Source organism: Thermobia domestica, chromosome 11 (genome assembly GCF_964235325.1).
Source record: "Thermobia domestica chromosome 11, izTheDome1.hap1.1, whole genome shotgun sequence".
NCBI classification, from domain to species: Eukaryota; Metazoa; Arthropoda; class Insecta; order Zygentoma; family Lepismatidae; genus Thermobia; species Thermobia domestica.
The window spans coordinates 89,179,494-89,201,348 of NC_137464.1; the positions used below are offsets into that span (position 1 = coordinate 89,179,494).

The following is a 21,855-nucleotide window of genomic DNA, read 5'->3' on the forward strand; positions in this document are numbered from 1 at the left end:
GTTCCTTATCATTGAAGATAGAAACAAGTTTTTTAAAAAATGTTAACAGATATTGAAGGGAAATTAAGAAATAAAGATAAAAGAGCTAGTTGCACTGGAATTGCAAACTGATACATTGAGATTGAAGCTCGATAGTGAATTCTATAAAAAGGATTACCATTTTTCCTCTGCAGGTGTGTTTGCTTTATCTTTCACTAATGTAATAGATTAATATATATATATATATATATTTTTTTTTTTTTTTTTTTTTTAAGACACAATGGGATTGCATTTTTAGTAAGTATTTAAGCCTTTCTGAGTGCAACTGCACTTACCCTCACCTTTGTTGTTCATGCTGGAGTAGCATACTTAAAATCATGACTTTTAAGATTTGTTCTTTCTGGAGAAAGGGGAGGCGGCAAATTATGCCATTGCATGGGGCGACAAATTGACTAGGACCGGCCCTGATGACATGTATATAAAGGACATGAATATAGGATGACACAATTTGAAGTAATGCAGGGTGTTTCAAAATTAATATTTGGGTTTTGAAACTTTCTAGTATGTATTACAATTAACTTACAATTATAAATATTATATCAAATGAAAGAGCAACTCAAACAGTTTTGTACGCACGCATGTACATGCATTGTTTCTTCTGTCTGCCGTTAGAAAGAGCAAGCCGAAAAGATGTAGACTAGAGAGCAGAAAGTTTTTTTGTGTTTTAATAAAGACTGAATCTGTACAGTGCAACGGTCTGTGTGAAGAATATTAAGGAGACGCTTGCAACTACGTCCTTATCGTTTGCAGTTGCTACAGGTCTAAAGCCTACAGACTATGGTTTACGTGCCAATTTCGCAACTGAAATATTGCTGCATAACAATGAAGATTTTCTGGATCGTGTAGTCTTCAGTGATAAATCGACATTTCACCTAAGATCTAATGTGAACACTCATAATGTTTGTATCTGGCCGTCAGCAAATCCTCAGGAGATGGTACACTTGAAATGAGACCCCTAAATTGAATGTGTTTTGTGCCATATGGCGGAAAGTTTATGGGCCTTTCTCGCCTATCGACTAGATGTGTGCCGTGTGACAAATGAATCTCACATTGAACACTTGTAGCAAAGACTGTTTGAGGTGCTCTTTTACTTGATGCATTGCTTATAATTGTACGTAAAATGTAATAAGTACTACAAAGACTTAAAACCCCAAAATTCATTTTGAAACACCCTGCATTTCTCACCAACAGTGCTGGAACTAAGATGTAAAACGGAGAGAAAATTTTCCTTATAAAGTTATTGTTTACAACAACTATATTATTATTAGTCGAGACTATAACTACAACAACAACACGAGTTAGTAGTCAAAAAAAAAATGTAATCAAATAATTACACGGTGGCCCAGGTAGACAAAGTGGCACACACGGGTGTGTCATTTGTTTAATCCGCTCCTGTGTGGACACTAATTAAGATATCGGGATATTATTCTTGCAAAATATGGTTGGACTATAGTTTATCATATTTTTTTTTCTTCTGGTGTCGAATTTCCTTCTCAAATTTCACCCCAGTCAAAAATTCGAGAATTTTCTAATTTCGAATTTCCTTTACTTCTTTTTTCCCTGTAGCTTCCTTCGTTGTAGAAAGACCTCCTTATACTTGCCAGGTAGATACCTCGGATGGATACCTAACTGTTGACATCAATTAGACGGGCCTGCGCGCAGTGTTGCCAATTAGGGAAATTAAAATTTTCCTAAATTTGAGGGAAAATTAGAGAGGCTGAAGGCCTCAGTAAATAGGAATAATAATAATAATAATAATAAAATATAAATAAATAAATAAAATAAAAAAGTACAACAATTACTATACATATGTCAGTTAAAAGAATTTAAACTTTTTCATAATAATGACTATATATATGACCGTTAAATAATTTAAATTTTGTCATAACAATATTTATATATATATGTCTGTATTTTCATTTATTTTCGATAGTGTCTGAAGAAGGATATGCTAGATATCCGAAACAGTTACAAATTATAATTTAAAATAAAGTGGGTTTTAAGCTTTGGTCAGTGTCTCTTTTGTTAGAAATTTTTGTTTATAAATCCGTACCTATACGTCTGAGTGCAAGTCAACTTACGCCAATCGAACATTTGTCCTTACTTATACGCAAGTACAGATCGTTACAATGGGGTAATTAGGGAACGCACGAAAAATTCGTATTTAGGTTCTAACCCTTGATTTTTCTAGTTTTTCCCTACTTTTCTGTTTACAGTAATATATTTTTGGTAATTAGAAGTTTTGTTCCTTAAATATCGTCGTGTACCAATATTTAATTTAAGATAGTTTGCGTCTGTCTGGTAGCAGTGTTACCAGCTACAGAAAATTTTAATTCCAGATTTTAGGGGGAAATTTTGAAAAAAATTATCTGTTTTGTCTCTATTATTTCCCCTCTTGTTGGCTATATCGGACCAAACGTACCAGTATCTGGAAGTCTCGTCTTTGCTCTACACAACGCATTATAGAAAGGTTCAATAGGATAATTAGGGGAAGTACAGTAGACCTTGTTCTCTAATTGGGAAGATAACTGTGATTTTTTTAAAGGTAGAATGAGATATTTTTTATTGACATGCTTACTTTATTAGATATCGTCACAATACTTGTGGGATACCAAAGCTTATTTTAAGATAGTTTGTGTGTGTCTGATAGTAGTGTTGCCAGCTACAGAAAATTTTAATTCCAGATTTTAGGGCAAATTTTGGAAAAAAAATCCCTTTTTTATTTCTATTATTTCCTTCTTGTTGGCTACATTCGAACAAACGTACCAGTGTCTAACAGCCTCATCCTTAGCCTACACAGCGCACCATAAAAAGTTTCACTAGAATAATTAGGGAAAGTACAGTTGAGGTTTATAATAAACCATGTTCTGTAAGTGGTAAGAAAATGGTGAATTTCTTAGGTAGAATGAGATTTTTAAAAAAATTTCATGCTTACTTTGTTATATATCGCCATGATACTTGTAGGATATATTCTTGGAGTACTAAGGGCTATTTTCAGATAGTTTTCGTCTCTCTGATGGCAGTGTTTCCAGCCAAAACAATTAATTCCCGCTTTTAGGTGAAAAATTCGGAAAATTTCCCTTTTCCCCTCTATTATTACCCTCTTACTGACTACATTGAAACAAACGTACTACTACCTGAAAGCTTCCTCTTTTCCCTACAGAACGCACCATAAAAAGTTTCAATAGGATAATTAGAGAAGCTGTAGCCCCGGCATATTTGATTTTTGCTTGTGAGGCGTAAAAAGTGTCAAAATTTCATGTGTATGACAGAATTTTTTCTTTCGCTCTTTAGATGGAAGTAAGCGACTTCAGGATTTCACTGTACCTTGTCAACACACCAAAGATTTTTTTAGGCGACTTGAACTCATATAGCAGCAGTGGTACTAGATACGAAAAATTTTGAAATTCGGTTAGGGAAACCCCTACATTTCCCTCAATAATTTCCCACCCATTGTCAACACTGAAATGCAACTTACACCAAAAGATAGCCACATCCATTTTCTAAAAAACAAGGCCTTAACCATATCAATCGAATGAATTGTTTTTGAGCAATAAGTCACTAAGTGGAAATGTAGGAAAACGCTAAAAATGACCTGGGGCCGAAAGGTATAATCACACAATTTTGCTAGTATATAGGTGCAAATAAACAAAAGATTTGTAAGTTACGAGGGCTTCGACTCAAGTTCTGTTGATTATTTCAATAATCTGCGACGTAAATCAATAAATAATAGTTGCCAGAAAAAAAAAAAAAAAACAGACAATTGAAAAAAAAACATGAAAAAGAACGATGTTTTTTATTGAAAAAAAACTTCACATAAAAAAACCGTTTTTTTACAACACTACCTGAGACACTATATCAACACAAAAGTTTTGCACATCTGTTCAGTTTTTAAAATCGCGAATTTCACATCACTGCAACAACTTATAACTCAGAAACTACTCAAGTCTCAGTGATGCAATTTTACTCACTTATTACTGCAGAACTATCGTCTATTTTGTGCAAATTTAGAATTTTTCACTTCTGTCCTTCCTGAGATTTGATGGTGAAAATACATGAGTTTCGAAAATTCGCAAAGTTTAAAAATTTCCAAAAAGTCAAGTATACGGTTCTCATATCTGAAACTTGTTTGTGACGTTGTTTACTCCCTAATCTCTATGTAGACAAAGAATTGAAGGTAAGTCTTATTTATTTCGTTTCAAAATGTACATTCCAAGATGGCAATTTCTAGGTTTCCAACCTCAATGTTCAGAGCTTTTTTCGACGTTTAAAGTACGCCTCAATGTGCACAGGACACAGAATGTTGTCCATTCCATTATCTTTCATATGATTTTGGTTTGAAATAATTATCTTTAAAATCTAAAAAGTTACAGCGTTTAACGGAATCCTCTGAAAAGTGCAAAATACGCTCAGGCGCCTATAAAAAATGGCCACAAACAAACCTGAGCTGCTAAAAACTAAATGAATACCCGTTTTCAACTCTCTGAATGTGGTACAATCTTAGGTAAAAATTCTAAAAAATAAATAAATTTTGTCAGCAACCTTTGACCTGGAAATAGGTCGATATCATTTGGTTTGTCCCCCACATTTACAGTAAGCAAATGGTATGGATTTTGTCCTTTTCCCCACAATAATAATAATAAAAATAAAAATTGATAGAGGAATGTTTTGTTGAGTTCGCCTTTATTATCTGGAACGCCCCACATGCAATAATAAAGAAATTAAAATTACGGCAAAGATAAAAGTAGAAGTGTGGTGATAGTAGTTGCAAACCATTAACAGGAGATTGTAAATGGGATGGTTATGTGACTTCTGTTCTTTTTCTAATGAGAGTGCAAGGACTTTTCAGGTCATTTAAGTGTTGGTCGAATATGTTGAGTATTCTGAGATAAGTAAATAAACTTAAGCACTGTGAGTATTGGCGATTGTTGATGCAGGTAGAAAGTGGAATTATACTTCCTCCTGTATATATATATATATTACCGTTCGCACGAGTCTGCATTTCTTTTGTAGTGGCGCTGCAAATGTGTTTATGTTTTGGTACTTGGCGAAGGGGGATGGTGGGAAGGAAGGCAGAAATGGTTTTCTGTATTCCTTTACAGGGTTGCCAGGACGTCTTCCTACAAAGTAACAGGCCTTGTGCCTCAGCTAGATCTTCCGCCGTCAAACACCCTCGTTTCCCTCATAGAGTATAACATGCATATCATTTCCCTATTTTATTCTCCTGCCGGCACCATCAACACAGTGTTAAGCGATACTGAATGAAAATAGTCGTTTGCCCTTTTGACATTCGAGTAATAAAGGAAGAGGGAAGGAAAGCCCTCCCGCACATTTCTTGGTCAACAGAACATATGGTATTGGTGCCGATACCGATACAGCCTGAGAATCAATACGCTGACCACGCATCACCCAGTTGAAAATGTTACATATGGCCAGCTGTAGCCCCTTTCGACGTGGCAATTATTAGTTCCATGTCTCCACAATTGCTGCAAACATATTAAGTTAATGTATACGTGGAAATTAAGTTAGCAGCCATCTATTTTAATGTTTGATTCCATATCAAATAGTTTTACATATTCCTCGCAAAACGACTTGAAATGTGTACACACTACTCTCACGCAAATTTGATTCTGTTCATATCCTTTTGATTTTCTCGAAAACCTGACCATAAAAGAAATCTCAAGAAACTAGTACCTCTGCCGACCCTGCCATGTTGCTCCTACCACTTGTAAACAAGGAAGTTAGTTCCCAACTTCGCCGCATGCAGAGAAAAATCAGACGAGTAATATATATGCATGCACACTAGCTGTATGGTATCTTTCCAATTTTAGGTGTAGTAGTGAACATGTGATTAACATGATTCATGAAGATCTATAGGAAATGGAAGGTGGGATTTTGTGAAATGGGAATAAAGAATTCTATGGCAGTACTGTTGGCAAGTTTTTGCACGTTTGAAATTGTATATGGATAAAATTGAAGGTTACTGAGGGTAGAGAGTGCTGATAAGAGGATCTTACGGAGTGTTTGAGGACTATATGAAGACACTGTATTTTGTTCGAATATTTCTATTTCCGAAATAACTCGTTTCGCTTGATATAGATTTAATTACTCGCATATTGTATATGAAAATTCATGAGTCTAAAATAGCATCTAGCACGGTTTCGCTGATGACTACTTCCGTTATGTAAACGTTTCACTGTAGGTGCCAAATCGAGGAAGTATTCAGCTAATCTTCATCATGTACAATATATGTATGGTGAAGGGTATATTTATTTCTTTTGTTATTTTTCCTCCACAAGGTTTATCCTGCAGCTCTTCGAGCATATAGACGAAGAAAAGAAGATATAGAAAGGTTTTTAGCTGAAGAAGAAAGGCGTCGGAGAGAAATGTGTTCTTCCCTTCCTGACGTAAGTGAACATCAAAATTATAAATTCTTTCTGATTAATTGTACTACCATGTATAGCTGCTTTCGTTTTCGATTACAGGTTACAACTTAAAAATGCCTGTAGGAAAACAGGATGAAAGTGAGAAGAACAATAAAATTTCTACAACCACATGTTCCAAAAACGAGACCTGAAGAAGGCAACAAGTAATCCTTTTATGAGGTGCAGATTGATTTATGCAATGTGACCTATTGAATGCCTGTTCTTTGTGAAGATTTCCAATATCGAAACTCTCATATCCATTTGATGTTATGTTGGAAAATTGTTATGAGATCTCGTGATTCTATGTGTGAAATTAATTACTAAAATACATAGTCCCTGAGTTAGTGTTATCACAAAACCGCAGCCACAATTATATCTTTCTCCAATCTACGCACCACAGAACTTCAAGAAGTTACGATTAAGTAGACGACCAAGAGTGTCACGACGCAAGAGACGTTACGAATTTTTGGCGAATGAAAGTACGTGTATTTGTAGAAGTTAGCATTCTTATATTAAAATGAAGGAAGCTCTTCAGTCGGTAAATCAATTATCTTCCAGCTTCCTGCTGGAAGTGCACGGGGCCTTTGCGATGAGTTCATTCATTCCACCATTTTTCGACTTGAACTTCTTTTCATCTTTCCTCTTTGTATACTTTGTCTTATCAATTTCTTTGATAAGCGTTCTACCATTCTTTCTACCTCTTTCTACATGTCCATACCAATGTAGTCTATATTTTTCTACTCTTTCTCAGTTGAATATTCCTAATAATTTCAAGTTTTGTTCCTTTCTTTTCCTTTGGAGCATGCATCTTTACAATCTCCTCTGGTGCTCAAATCTTTTTTCGTCGTAAGACAATTTTTCACTTCAATGGTATCAGTGATAACGTAATTTTCATTTGCTGCTCATTCTATTTTTCTGCTTGTGGTAGATGAATGTGAACAGCTGTTGAAACTCGTACCAAACTTCCATATAATGTGATCGGGTGTTACTGAACTTGTGATCGTACCTTTGTTCTTGCGCTTTGTGCAGGACGCTCGAACTTGGTGTTTAGGCAAGTCATTGTAAAGTATAGTGAAGGTTGTAATTTTGCCTCATAATTCAAACTCCATAGATGCTCCTACACAAAATTCGATATCAAATACATTTTAGTGTTAAAATAATGTAAATTGCAAATATATTTTGTTAATGGACGCCTAATATTCGAATGTTTAAACTGAAATACTAATGTTTGAACGACATACTGATAGTAATTTATCATATCTTTTGTAAACTTTTGAGATTATTATGTTTACTTGAATAGAAAAGGCGTTCCACATAGAGTATTTACACTACAAGTTGTGTGGTATGATTTCAAGAAGACAACTTTTCTCTTGTATAATACAAATTTAAATGTATGTGATAGAACTTATTTTGCCTCATGGTAACTTACTTTGTAACGACTGTAAGGTGTACAGTGAGAAAAGTTTCAATTTTTTATTTTATTTATTTATTTATTTTTTTTTTTAATTTTATTTTTTTCATCTTCTCCGAAACCTATCTCAAGGCAGCAGGCTTATCTTCATTCCGTTATATGTTTGAGAAGTATTTCAGTCTAATGCTTGTTTCAAGGTCCTGTATTTGTGTTGCGCAGGAACTTCAGAGCACTAAAATCCGCCATATATTTGTACCGGGAAGATTTAACATTTGCTGTATTGTTATATGTTGAGTGTTGTGTTATAATTAGAGTCCGGATTTTTATATAATATCAACCCCCTAAATACGTACATAATATGTAACAAAAATCGGTTAAAAATGTAAGAAATATGTAATATTATATAAGAATATGCAATATTACATATGTTACATATTTATGAAAACGTAAAATTAACACGCGTATGAGTATGCAATATTTAAACGAATTATGAAAATAAAAAGGAAAATCTACTACACTTTATCCTGCTTAATACAAGTCCCCCAATGAAGTGAAATGCTTGAACAGCTGAGACAGCCATACGTCACTGACGTGACTGATTGCAGGATAATAAAAATCAGACGCGAATGAAGGAAGATGTGAATCAGCTAGAGAGAAACAGGAAAGCCCCGAGAAAAGCAATGCATACGGCATTTGTATGTCAGAAATCTCATGTGGTGTGGTGTGGTCCCGTTTCAAGTGTAGAACCTTTTACACTAAATGCGCATCCGTCACCATGGCCCAATCTTGAAATGAATTTTACGCAATATACACATTTAAATACTAAAAACAACTTAAGACGAAATGTATTGTTTTATATATATTTATTTCATGCAGGGAAAAGCAGTCCTATATCTTTTAAAAATTTGAAATAAAGTACTTACAAAAGACGTGCCTGCACTTCAACTGTGTGTTGTTGCACAATGGGTTACAAGGTACATTTCCAAATGATCAGAAGTAAAATTTTGTTGGCGATCGGATAAAATATTCTTGTATACAGAGAATGATCTCTCCACATCACATGAGGTAACATGAGCGTATTTCAACAGGGGGATGTAGTTGGGGGAAATATCTTCAGGGGGGGGAGGTTCTTCTTTCACTACTGAGAATCTCACACACTGCCAATAGGCTGTCGTAACCCGGGTTTCTTTTCAGCACTGCATTTAGTTTCTTTCGAACTTTTTCTCCTACATCTCCACACACATCTTGCAGCAGTCTCTTTGCATCCTCTATGATTTCCATGGATTCCGGAAGAGCCTGCCCAACAGTCTCTAGCTTTTTAATGCGTGTAGGTAGCCAACCAAAATTGCTGTATATGTATGCGATATAACACGCTACTTTTGAGTCATTAAACAGTTTCTGAGCAATGCCAACCGACACAGCAGACTCCGATGGAAATGAATGAACAGGCTTATTTTTTTGAAAATGTTCATTGTAGAAATGTACTGCCTGTATCCAAGTGCCCCATCGCGTTAGCATAGGCTCCGGAGGAAGTGGTACGTCTGGCAGTTGATCTCTGTAAACTTGAACACGTTGTAGCGCCTTAACAAACATTTTTTTTCGTGGAAGAAACTAGTTGATTTACTTCGCAAAAGTTGTCTCCCACCTCTTCAGCAACACGCTGAAGAGCATGGGCCATACAGGTGAAATGAATTAAGTGAGGGTAAAAAACTGTAAGTGCTCTAGCCGCTTTTAACGTGTACGCTGCACTGGAGAACAAGGACTTTTTTCTTCCTGAACTCCTCCCGGCCACAACACTTTAAGACCGTCGTTTACAAAGCGAGCAATCGTGGAATGATTCGCGCGTTCCAGCAATTTACTCGCAATAAGATAGGATTTAGATGGAGCATCTTCACTTAACTTTCCAATCACTAAATTTGCTACATAACGTCCCAAAACGTCTGTTGTTTTGTCCACAGAAATCCAAATATATGAACTACCTATTTCTGCCCTAATGGTATCTATTGCTTCCCTATAACAAACTTCGAGATAATACTTTCGAAGAGTGGATTCGTTAGGAATTAGACGCCCGCAGTACTTCTCCATTAAAGCATGGTATTTTGACACTTAAACTTTGTTCCAAGGAATGTTTGCTGCTATCATTGCTTGGCACAAATCTTTGAAAAACTCACTCACTGAAGTATCTTGATGCATTTGTGTCAAGAGTACTTGTTTTTTTTTTTTTTTTTTTTTTTTTTTCAGTTCGCAAATTTTTATTTCTTGCATGGAGTGCACTTCGTACGTTGTTCTAACTGATATTTCATTGAACATCCAATTTTTTTTTTATCACACGCTTGGCACAACACCACTTTACCGTCTGTAATAAACGCATCATCGATAGTTACCCACGACCGCAATTTCGCGGATGAAGTTGAGGCAACCGGATCCATTTCTAACTTAGACGGTCAATACAGAACACGTGCGTTTTGCAACTGCAATACTAGAGTACTGTCCTCCTGTCATTTAGTTGAACAAGGAAATTCTTTGAAAGCTTAGGTTACCTGCTATGATATTGCCATTGTCGCCAGCTTTTTGGAACGAACTCTTGCAGTAAATTCCTAGAAGCACACTAGCATACAGTTTTAACTAGAATTGCAGGATTTGCTTTCATCTTTTTTCCCGTCCGACCTTCGATAACAATCAAATAGACTTAATATTAGGAATTTCCTGGCCAGTCGCCTGTCAGGCACGTGATCTGTCTTCCTCCAGAGTTTAGAATAAAGGGCGCTGCTAATGTACCCCGGAGGGAGGATTTTTACCTGTTTCTTCTTATATTTCTTTTGCTATCGGCGAAAATTCTGCGAAACATGGTTTGATAAATAAAAAAAAAAAAAAAAAGAGAGAGAGAGAGATTTCTCTTTCGGTAAAGAAACGAAAAGATATACGTGACAAAATTGAATCTAGATGCAAGCCTTGCACAGTTGAAGAGTTTATTTTTTTTATTTTAAATTAAGATTTCAGTAAACACAAAATTTTAAGACAGTTTTATGTAAAAAAAAAAAAAAAAAAAATGTAGAAACTATAGAAATACGTAATATTGCTCAAAATTTGTAATATGAAACGAGTTGAAGCACCCTACAGGTGTGAATCACAATCATTTAAGGATTTGATGAACCTACATATGGAGGGAAAAATATGTAATTACATACAAATCCGGACATTAGTTATAATATTAATAGTGTATCTTTTCCCAGGAAATGGACCATTTTACAAGTTATGTTCTTGGTTAAACCTTTATCCTGGGAATTTTACATGTGGCAGCTCATTATAGACAGATTAAAAGTAATTTTTTTCTGAATAGTTTAAGCATTTTTGAAGCGATGTAGTTTCATAAAGGAAATATAAAAAATTGAAATGAATTATTTAACAATTAAGAAAACTATTTAACGACTTCAACAAAATCGCTACAAAGCAGAAAATAATAGAAGTGCAAAAGTAGAAAAGCTCTTACAATCAGAAAATATTTCATTGCTATTATTTATAAAAAATTTTGAAGTCTGTGCCAAACCTAACAAATTAATTCCTCATAAGATTACTATCCAAACTAATTTTACACTAGACACTAATTTGTTTGGCTTGGCACAGACTTCAAAATGTTTTATCTGTAATAGTAATGAAACGTTTTCTGACTTTAAGCGTTTTATTGTTATTTTCTACCTTTAGTGCTAATGTTGAAGTAGATTAATATTCAATGAGAAAATGCGGAAAGGCTATTACTCACCGCAAAATATATGTAGCAGAATTTTCTTCTACATGCAACAGGTAGCGCTTTCGGAAGATGCTACTTCCTTACAGCCTGTGGTAGACTTCAAAAAGGATTAAAAAAACATGAGGGATGGTTAAAAAAATGGTTAAAAGGTTAGGTTATTTTTTACATATACTATTTTTGCGGTGAGTAATAGCCTTTTAGCTTTTTCTCATTGAATATAATCACCGCTCGCAACATTGTGATAGCTCAATATTGTTTTTTTAATATTTTCTTTTTTAGTGCGTTTCGGAAGTTGATTATTTTGTTTGAAGTTTATTTAGTATTTCCACTTACTCATTACCCCAATAGTTTAGTTAGATAACTAAAGGTAAAACACTAACTTTCTATTAACCCTAGGAACACCAAGGGGGGAGGGGGCTTTGAGGCCCACAGCATAAAGGTCATTATTCTCACGGAAAATAATTTATCGTGTCTGATATGAACTTGAGATGTCTAAGACATCATATATTTTTATTATCTATTATTACTAGGCTTCTAAGTACAGTGTTGCAACTATATGTGTGTAATTGTTTAAGTTACCATTTTTTAATGTCAGTAACTATGACCTATTTATTTTGTTTATCTGTGTAGAAAAACTATGAAACAGATCAATAGCAACTTAGTACAGTGTAGTATGTATACAAAGGCAGCTTCTAAAAGCATTTTGGTGGTGGTGCAGTGAAGTGGGAAAGAGTGGGGTATACTTCAGTATTCCAATGAATTCAGGATTAACTTTTCATAATTCCATCCCGGTTATCATTGGAATGGCGAAATTCTTTCAAATTTTGTTTCCGCGAAAAGATAGACAGTGTGAAGCACGTTCATTGGACACTAGGGAGTGTTACCAGAGAAGCAGTGTTGCCAACTCAACATGAGTTAAAATTTTTCTAGTAGCACAACGTCAGGTTTTTGTATCTATGGAATGAACATGTAAAACGTAAGTAAACAAGCTACGACTTGTCTCTCAGTTTTGTAAACTAACACCGCTACAGCATCATGAATATTACAAGGGATTCATTGCAAGAAATGTACCAGTGCTTCCATTTCTTCCATTTGCATTGTCAAATAAAATGTTCAAATCATTGTCTTTTGCATCAAAATGTGACAGGGTTATTTCCACGTTGCTATATTCGAGCTCACTACCTTCTATGTCAGATTCATTTAAAAGTTCTTTAAGTTCTTCCTGAATTGAACTTTGGCGAAGAACACGATTTGCCATTGTTCAATGCTACTGCAGACAGGGGCGGATCCAGGGGGGGCGATTGGGGCGATCGCCCCCCCCCCCACAAAAGAAAACTTTCTTATTTTATATATATAAATAAAACCCATCCTAAAGTTTGGAGCCCTTAAAAGTAGCAGTATGACAATCCACCTTTCCCCCCCTCCCAGAAGTCGGTCCTGGATCCGCCCCTGGCTGCAGATTCGCACATACAGTCACAGAATAACGAACTGACAATTTCCTATAAAATATGCGACTTCAGTCAGTGTTGAGGCTGCTGCTTGTAGATTCTATGATTAAAAATACTTGGTAACACCAGAGGTGTAGCAGCATAGTTCTTTGACATCACTATTGAAACTTTATTATCTCTCTTTATATATATATATAGTGATGCTTACTCCATAGGATGGCAATCCAAATAGAGCAAACATTACAGTAGATAAACATTAATCGAACTTATCACCCGAGCGTTAACGACGAAACAAGTTATTACAAAAGAATAGCTTATTTCACCGCTAACTACACATAGGCGAAAATTCAAATAACTTTAAACTTACGAATAGGACAAAATTTCAGCATCATTTAATCTGAAAAACAACTTACAACGATAATTTACTAGCATTAATATATATTCCGTACCATGCACAACAAAGCGAACGAACATGAGGCAGCAATTCTCGGGTCAGAATAACGCTAATGATACGCACAAATTGGAGATTATATTTAATATTAACGCTATACGTACATGTCTTTACAAGTAAAAGGTAATATTATAACAACAAAAAATGTTGATGTTTTTAAATTATGCAGATACAAACGGATGGGTTCAGTATTATATTTTATGTGAGTTGTTTCAGTAGCGATGAGAAGATGAATCTCTTCCTATTAACTTCCTTGGCGCCGAATCAAGGCTACCTCTCGCCTTTACTCTTGTTCTCGCTGCTCACGTGAGTCCCACCTACCATAGTAACGTACGCACAAGTATGATTGTGATTGGCCGCAGTTGATTGCCAAGGCCACTGGCTGCTTCGTCTGCTCGTTGCTCATATACATCCGTTGCGAGAACGTACATTCGTGTTAATTAGAATGTGAATAAAATGTGTGTTCTTCTTACTGTTTGAATCTACGTATGTTCTTCCTTATGTTGTATTCTTCATGTATGTATAGCAGGTGTATATATTTTACATGTTACATGTAACTATTATGATAAGGGTAAATTAGCGTGACCATGGTTAAAAGGAAGTTGACTTGGGATGGATTAACAAAAGAAATTAAGAATTTCTTCATTTGGTATACTCTCTTCATGCGCATCAAACACGATAGACATGACTCATTTTCGCCACCTACATGCAACCTCACCAAATAAACACATGGCACATAATATATTGATACTTGATACTAAAATATACGTATATGGGATATGATGCTGAATAAAAATGTATAGATAACATAATAAGCCTACATATGTAATCTTGATGATGACTATTATATGGATATTAATATGAAGATGGAAATAAACCAATATAAACTCGGATGATGGAGTCTTATATTGAGGCAATGTCAGATGTCTACAGATGCCAACCTGTATCCATCTTAGGGATTGTCTGACGACTATATGAAGAAGGGTCAGCCCCAAAAATCAAATAAACCTACTCACTATAAGTACGACCACGAAGACACAAGAGATGTGGTTAACAAAAAGAAGTTACGCTAGGGAAACCCCATAGAGTTTTATAGAAGATTAAAAAAAAAAAAAAAATGATTGCACATGAAAAATGATTGCGAAACGTGGTCGTAGGTTTTCAAGGTAAAACTTTTAATGTTGTCCCTCTAACAACAAAAGGAATACTCTAATAAAATGTGTACATACTCGAATAACTTCTAATATATCTCTTTCAATTCGATCTCACTTCTTTAAAGCACTACTTGTAGTATCTCTCTAATAGACTAAACAATTTTCGCTCATCTAAATAAACATGTCGCACATACTTCAGAACACTTTCGTCGATAAAGCTAAAATGCACTTTTACTTCTTGATTTTCAATGTTCACACTGCACAATTGATCATCTTTGCTTTCTTCTTCTTCTTCGTGAACCATGCAATCTCCGTTTGCTTCCTTTTCAGCTCTCTCTAAATTGTCACTGAACTGTTCTTCGTTCACATGCTTCTTCAGAAGTTCAAGCCATTTCTTCCTAGTGGTTGGTGTCGGTCTCCACAACTTCATTCTTGAAACATTCTGAAATCCAATGTACTTACCACTTTGTGGATCTACCACTTCAAATACATTTTCACCAATATTTTTCCACAATAAGTACGGACCACGATACACTTCACACAGTTTAGCTATGCGTTTGTCCACTAGGCTACTAATGTTATACTGACGTAAAAAACTGAATCACCTTCGCACAAAGTTCTTCTCGCTCTTTGAGAAACATTTAATCTTTCATTTCGTTGCTGAATAATTTTGTTTCGTCGTAAATCTGCCATGATCAATTTTCCGTTCCAATCTATACTTTTTTTTTTTTTTTTTTTTTTTTGCGTCAGTCACTTCGTTGTTCTGCACAGTACCAATATGTGATAATGTAAACTCTTCTGGTCTGACGGAGTTAAGATGTAACTCTGCTGGCGCTATTCCCAAACTGGCACTAATAGTATAATTCAACAACAACCAAACTTGCACAATATATTCTGGCCATGACGACTGAGAATCGCGACACAACACACGCAAAATTCTTTCTAAGTCAGCATGAAATCTTTCGATAACATTTCCTTGAGCGTGGTAAGGCGTAGTATAATGTATCTTGATATTGTACGCTTCCATGGCTTGTACATATTCTTTTCCGATAAACTGTGGTCCATTATCTACCAAGATGTTCATGAAAATACCGAGATGAAGCATGTATGACTCAGACATTTCGCTACACTTGCACTTGTTGCACGACGAAGCGGATATGCCACTAAGTAACGGGAGTACACGTCACACATTGTTAACAGGTAAGTTTCACCATGTTTACCTCGGGGAAGAGGGCCCACTAAATCTGCTGAGACTAAATAATGAACATTTCTTGCTGGCACAAATTGCATTAGACAATTCACAGGGTGATGATCGGCCTTTGTACTCATGCAGACTTCGCAATCGAGAATGTTCGACTTGATATCACTACGCATGGTTTTCCAATAAAACATACGTGAAATAATATTAAACACTTTCATGAATCCAAAGTGACCGTAATGATCATGGTAGCCAATTATATTTTTCACTAAACAAGGAGGTACGCACAATTTCAATCTGTCTGGGAAATGAAAACCTCTCACCATTAAAATACCATTTTCCAAAGTGTAGTTTTGTTTCCAATTTCTCGCACTACTACGGAAAGAATTTTTATTTGCACTACCTTCACTTACGTTTCCTTGTAGGTAACTAATAATAGGACGGCATTCGTCACATTCCCACTGTAATTTTGCAATTGTAGACGGATCTAAGTCGAACACTTCTGATTGAACGGCCTATATGGGATTCACGCTCACCATTAAATCTTCCTTATTTGGTAACATACGAGATAAACAATCACTTAACGTGTTAGATTTGCCATTGATGAATTCGATTTCGTAATCATAAGCTTGGAGTTCAAGGTACCACCTCGTAAGTCTAGCATTCCAATTACGCATGCGCCTTAACTGTACCAAACCTTTATGATCAATTCGTATGTATATTTTTGATCCTTTCAACCAAACATGCCACTTACGAATAGACCACACGAACGCAAGACACTCAAGTTCAATAATGGCATAGTTTCGTTCGTGTTTGTTAAGGGTACGGCTCGCATATTCTTATACACATTTTTCTCCATCTATAATTTGGTAACACACCCAAGCCAACGCAAGTTTGCTTGCATCACTTTCGAGGTAGAAGGGCTTATCGAACTGAGGATGGTGTAATTTCACATCTTTCACTAATTCCGCCTTTAATAACTCAAATGCCTTTTGATGTTCTTCTTTCCACTTCCATTTCTTTTCTTTCTTGAAAAGCTCATTAAGAGGTTGAGCGATAACGGCATGACCTTTAATCGTTCCTGAATACCACTGAACTGTACCAAGAAATGAACGTAACATCTTTAAGTTTTTCGGCACTGGTAACTTCTCGATTGCTTCAGCTGATTTCGGATCCTTTCGTATACCTTCCGAGGATACGTAGTAGCCTAAATAGTTAATTTCTTTTACACCAAAAATGCACTTCGCTAGATTTAACGTCATATTCGCATCACTCAACAAACTAAGCACTTCATCTAACTGCTGTAAGAATTCAGGGACTGTTTTACAAGCAAGCGCTACGTCATCCATATACCTGAATAATTTCTCTTGTAATGGCAATGGGAACACTTTATTCAGGCACAATTGCAATACAGATGATCCGTTTTTCACGCCGAAAACATACGTGTGTATTCATATAACGTTCCTTCAAACAAGAAAGCTAAATATTGAATGGAGTCTTCCGTAATACCACACTGTTGATACGAACTGGTAAAATCAAGAGTTCCTAGTACATGTTTTCCATTAAATTTAGCAAAGAGGTCGGATAACGTTTCTACACGAAGAGCTAGATTCTTAATGTGCACATTCAAATCTCTATAGTCTGTTACTATTCTCAGTGCTCCACTCTTTAACACTACGTGCAACGGTAACACATGACACGATGAACTAGGTCAAATCACACCCCACTTTAACAATTTGCGGATTTCTTCACGCACTCCGTGTATTTGTGCGGAATATCGTAAGGACGAGTGACAATAGGTTCACTTGTATTTACTTCTAATCGGTACTGAAATTTATTACATAAGCCAGGAAAACGAGCGAACACCCTTCTGTGCTTCAATAGCAACTGAAATAATTCTTCTTTCTCCTTCTCGTTAAACAGCGTAGCGCCTGTAACTGCATCCCTTATTTCATCTACGGTAAAGTATAAATCTGGTGGAAAGTCCTCCATTTGGTCACTAGCTTCATTTTCTTTTACAGTTTCGGCGCGCCCACTGCGAAACACATTCACTATTTTCGCGTAAAACTCATTAGGATCCTTTATTTCGGACAACAGTAGGGGCTACCTAATACGTAAATTCGCTAACATTAGCTACAGTTACACTTTCACTATTTATCTGTATTAACGGCACTTCACCACTAACTACTTGAAATTCAACACGCAAGTTACTTCGCTTAAAATTTATGACGCTGTTTAATTTCTCAAGGAAATTCGCCCCAAGTATAACGTCTTCGTGCAACTCTGGAAGTACGAGAAATTCAATTGACACCTCAACATTTTCAATTCGTACCGGTAAGATAACCTTTCCTTTCACATTCTTCTTTCTTCCAAGAAAATCACACAAAACAATATGCTCTTCCTTTTGTAAATGCTCATTCGTTACACATTTAGTTACTTCTCGAAAAATGTTATACCGTAACAAGCACAATTCGGATCCACTATCTAATAAACAAATTTTGGATTATTCGTTTAACAAAATTTTCACTCTCATAGTATTACGACCTAATTCACATGTAATTACTTCCTCTTCATTAATATTATCTATGTCATCATCCGATTTCATATCTTCTTCGTTGCACATGTGTGGAAAAGTAATCTGTTTACACTACCGAATCAAGTGGGAGGGCGCTTCTAGTTTAAAGGCATAGCGCTCCGTGGATAAAATCCACCTCGTTGGTACGTAAACTGTCATTGTTGATTTTTAGCATTGTTCACATTAGGCCCTCTGTTAAACGTAGGAAACCAATTGCCGTTCTGATTCGAAGTGCTCGGAGGATTTTGTGTACTAGTTTGGTTTTCTTGTGTTCTTGCACCCTGCGGTTCACTTCTATTTTCGTTTTCTTGCGTATTGCCTTGTGAACAATTCTCCCATTCGCATTATTATTTCTATTAATATTACCATGTCGTCCACGTTTATAGAATTTCTTTTTCCAGCCTGGTTTGAAATTCGGACGCGAATTCTGATCACTGTTCGTGTCACTATTCGTTTCTGCTTCCACATTATTTACATTAGCACTTGCACCACTTTGCGGTTTCGGCTTATTACGCTGATTGTCGTACATATTCGTTATACCTGACAATCTTTCAATAGACTGCACACTCGCAAGAAACTGATTAGTGTTATCCGGCATGGAACCCATCATAGCTAATTGGTACCACTTGGGCAGGAGAGTGATGATGTGTGACAGCGTAATGGTTGGGTTTTCATATTCTTCCAAAGCTTGAATTTGGCTAAAACGCTGAGTCACAAAGTCAACAACACTACTGTAATGCTTTGGATCGAACGAAATAGAACGTAAATTTCGCAGGCGCGTAACTTTCACCAAAGGACTTTCAAATGCATTTTGAAACTCTATCACAAATTCTTGGAATGTTTGGCACTTCTTACCGTGCAGATCATACCACTTCAAGGCACTATCCTTAAGAATGAGCGGCATAATTTTTAAATATTCACTCTGTGGCACTCCCGCGAATGACGTTTCTCTACCAAAATTTTCTAAAAATGCACCTGCACTTTTTCTTCATTTCACCTAAAAATGTATAGTTGCTTAATGTCCGCTAATCGCAACGAACAACGCCTTGCACTAACTTCACTGTTTCTTGCGCGCTTACTATACGGGCTTTCCTTTTTAGTTTTAATTCTTGACACCGTCTTCCGTATTACATCACTTTCCACTTCCGTATCGGACGCCGTTTGAGACTCACTACTAGATTTCCTCACGCTTCACAGTGCGCACAGAGCCGTTATTTCTTTGTGATATACCACTTTCAGTATCATGGCGCTTATTTACTAATTCTATGCGATACACTCGTTCTGTTAGTCTACAGGGTGTGATTGAAAAGTACCGGAACTTTTCCCGCCGCGCGGCTCCCTGGCGTTCGAAAAATGTGAGGGGTGGGGGAAAATATGCGCGGGACTTTCGTCTTTCAAGCGGAACTTGGCCCAGTGCGCTGCGAGCAGCGGTTGAGAAAGCATCGCTGTCCGCGCAAACGTCGTTTTGGTCGTCGGTCACGTTTTTTGAGCGCCGAAAGTGGAGTCAAAGATTGACCAACTCTACGCCAACAAGTTTTGTGTCAAACTAAAAAAGACGTTCACCGAGACCCAGGACCTGCTCAAGGAAGCCTTTGGGGAAGATGTGATGTCCCGTACTCGGATCTTTGAGTGGCACAAGGCCTTCAGGGAAGGCCGGGAGGACGCCGATGACGAACGACGCTCTGGGAGGCCGTCGATGTCGAAAACCGATGAAAACATCGACCGAGTTCGCGAATACCTGAACCTGGACCGTCGGACAACCCTCCTGGAGATCAGCGAAGAACTTAATTTGACATACTATGCAGTGCAAAAAATTGTGACTGAAGAATTGAATATGCGGAAGGTGTGCGCCAAACTGGTCCCCAAGGTGTTGACCGAGGAGCAAAAAGAATTGCGAGTGAAAATGAGTCGTGAAGTGCTGGATTGTGTGGAAGCCGACGAAGAGTTACTAGTGTGATCAGTGGTGATGAAACATGGTGCTACGAGTACGACCCCTCGGTGAACTTGATGGCGTAGCGTTGGTCAATCTTTGACTCCATTTTCAGCGCTCAAAAAACATGACCGACGACCAAAACGACGTTCGCGCGGACAGCGATGCTTTCTTAACCGCTGCTCGCAGCGCACTGGGCCAAGTTCCGCTTGAAAGAGGAAGGTCCCGCGCACATTTTCCCCCACCCCTCACATTTTTTCGAACGCCAGGGAGCCGCGCGGTGGGAAAAGTTCCGGTACTTTTCAATCACACCCTGTATTAATATCTTGTTTGACCTGTTCACCTAACTCACTACCACGCAAACAAGTTTCGTAACACTGGTGACAACTTTCTTTGTTCATTACACACTTGGATGCACTCTTGTACTGCTGCGTTTGATTCACTTTGCCTTATTTCGCACTTTTGTAATCTGCTTTCGCGGAAGTTATCCAAACTTTCAACCAGGCGCAATCTCTTTTCGTAATCACTCACTTTGTTGTGACACTCGTTCAGTTGCCAATGTTGGTCATTCACTTGGGGCGTGCTTTCTTCAACTGTGTCCCGTACATCCTGTATCGCTTCGGCTAATTCTCGGACGCTTCTACGCACTTGTATTGAAACATTTCGACTCCACTGCCTTGATTTGTTCCGTTAATTCCTGACGCATTGCTGAAATACACTCACTCAAGTTATTAATTTCACTTTGCATTACATTATTCACCTTGTTAATTTCGTTACTTAGGCTTTCTTTGCATTGGGAAATATTTTCGCGGCACTCACTACGTAATTCTTTAAAGTCGTCTTTAAGATCACTTTTCAACTTCTGATTTTCACTCAATTTATTCTAATTTTCGTTAACTTCATTAATTGAAGCAGTCAGTTCCCGCAGCATCGCGAGAATGGCCGTCTTAAGATCGCTTTCAGCCATGACGACACAAATACACAAATTTGCTAACACAAACAATCTAACTAATTCTTCGAAAAATCTAAAGATGCTAATTATAAAATAATAATAATTTTCTAAATTTAGAAAGGACTTTTAGGTTTCTTAAACTTAGGATGACGGTGATGGATCTGGATATCGCCACGAAATTTTCATGCACCTCACAACACGTCAAGATGGCGGCAGATATTACGCAGCAAGTTTGAATCGTTTAGAATACATAGGCCTATACCAATTAACACACAAACTGAGAATTTACAAAAAAAGAAAAAGGTTACTGATTCCACACATATCCCGGGTTTCAGCACCATTTTTCTGATGTTTATCCATAGGATGGTAATCCAAGTACAGCAAACATTACAGTACATAGACATTAATCGAACTTTTCACCCGAGCATTAACGACGAAACAAGTTATTACAAAAGAATAGCTTCTTTCACCACTAACTACACATAGGCGAAAATTCAAATAACAACTTTAAACTTACGAATAGG

General features: G+C 36.7%; 1 protein-coding gene across 5 annotated transcripts in view; it reads left to right on the plus strand.

Moving 5' to 3' along the window:
- The window catches only part of LOC145664272 (uncharacterized), a 92,604-nt gene that overhangs the window by 61,840 nt on the left and 8,909 nt on the right, over positions 1-21,855 (plus strand). For all 5 annotated transcript variants that reach the window (XM_081730798.1, XM_081730799.1, XM_081730801.1 and 2 more), the window contains one exon: positions 6,339-6,446. In XM_081730798.1, coding sequence (XP_081586924.1) covers positions 6,339-6,446 — 108 coding nt within the window. The remainder of the gene's footprint in view (positions 1-6,338; positions 6,447-21,855) is intronic.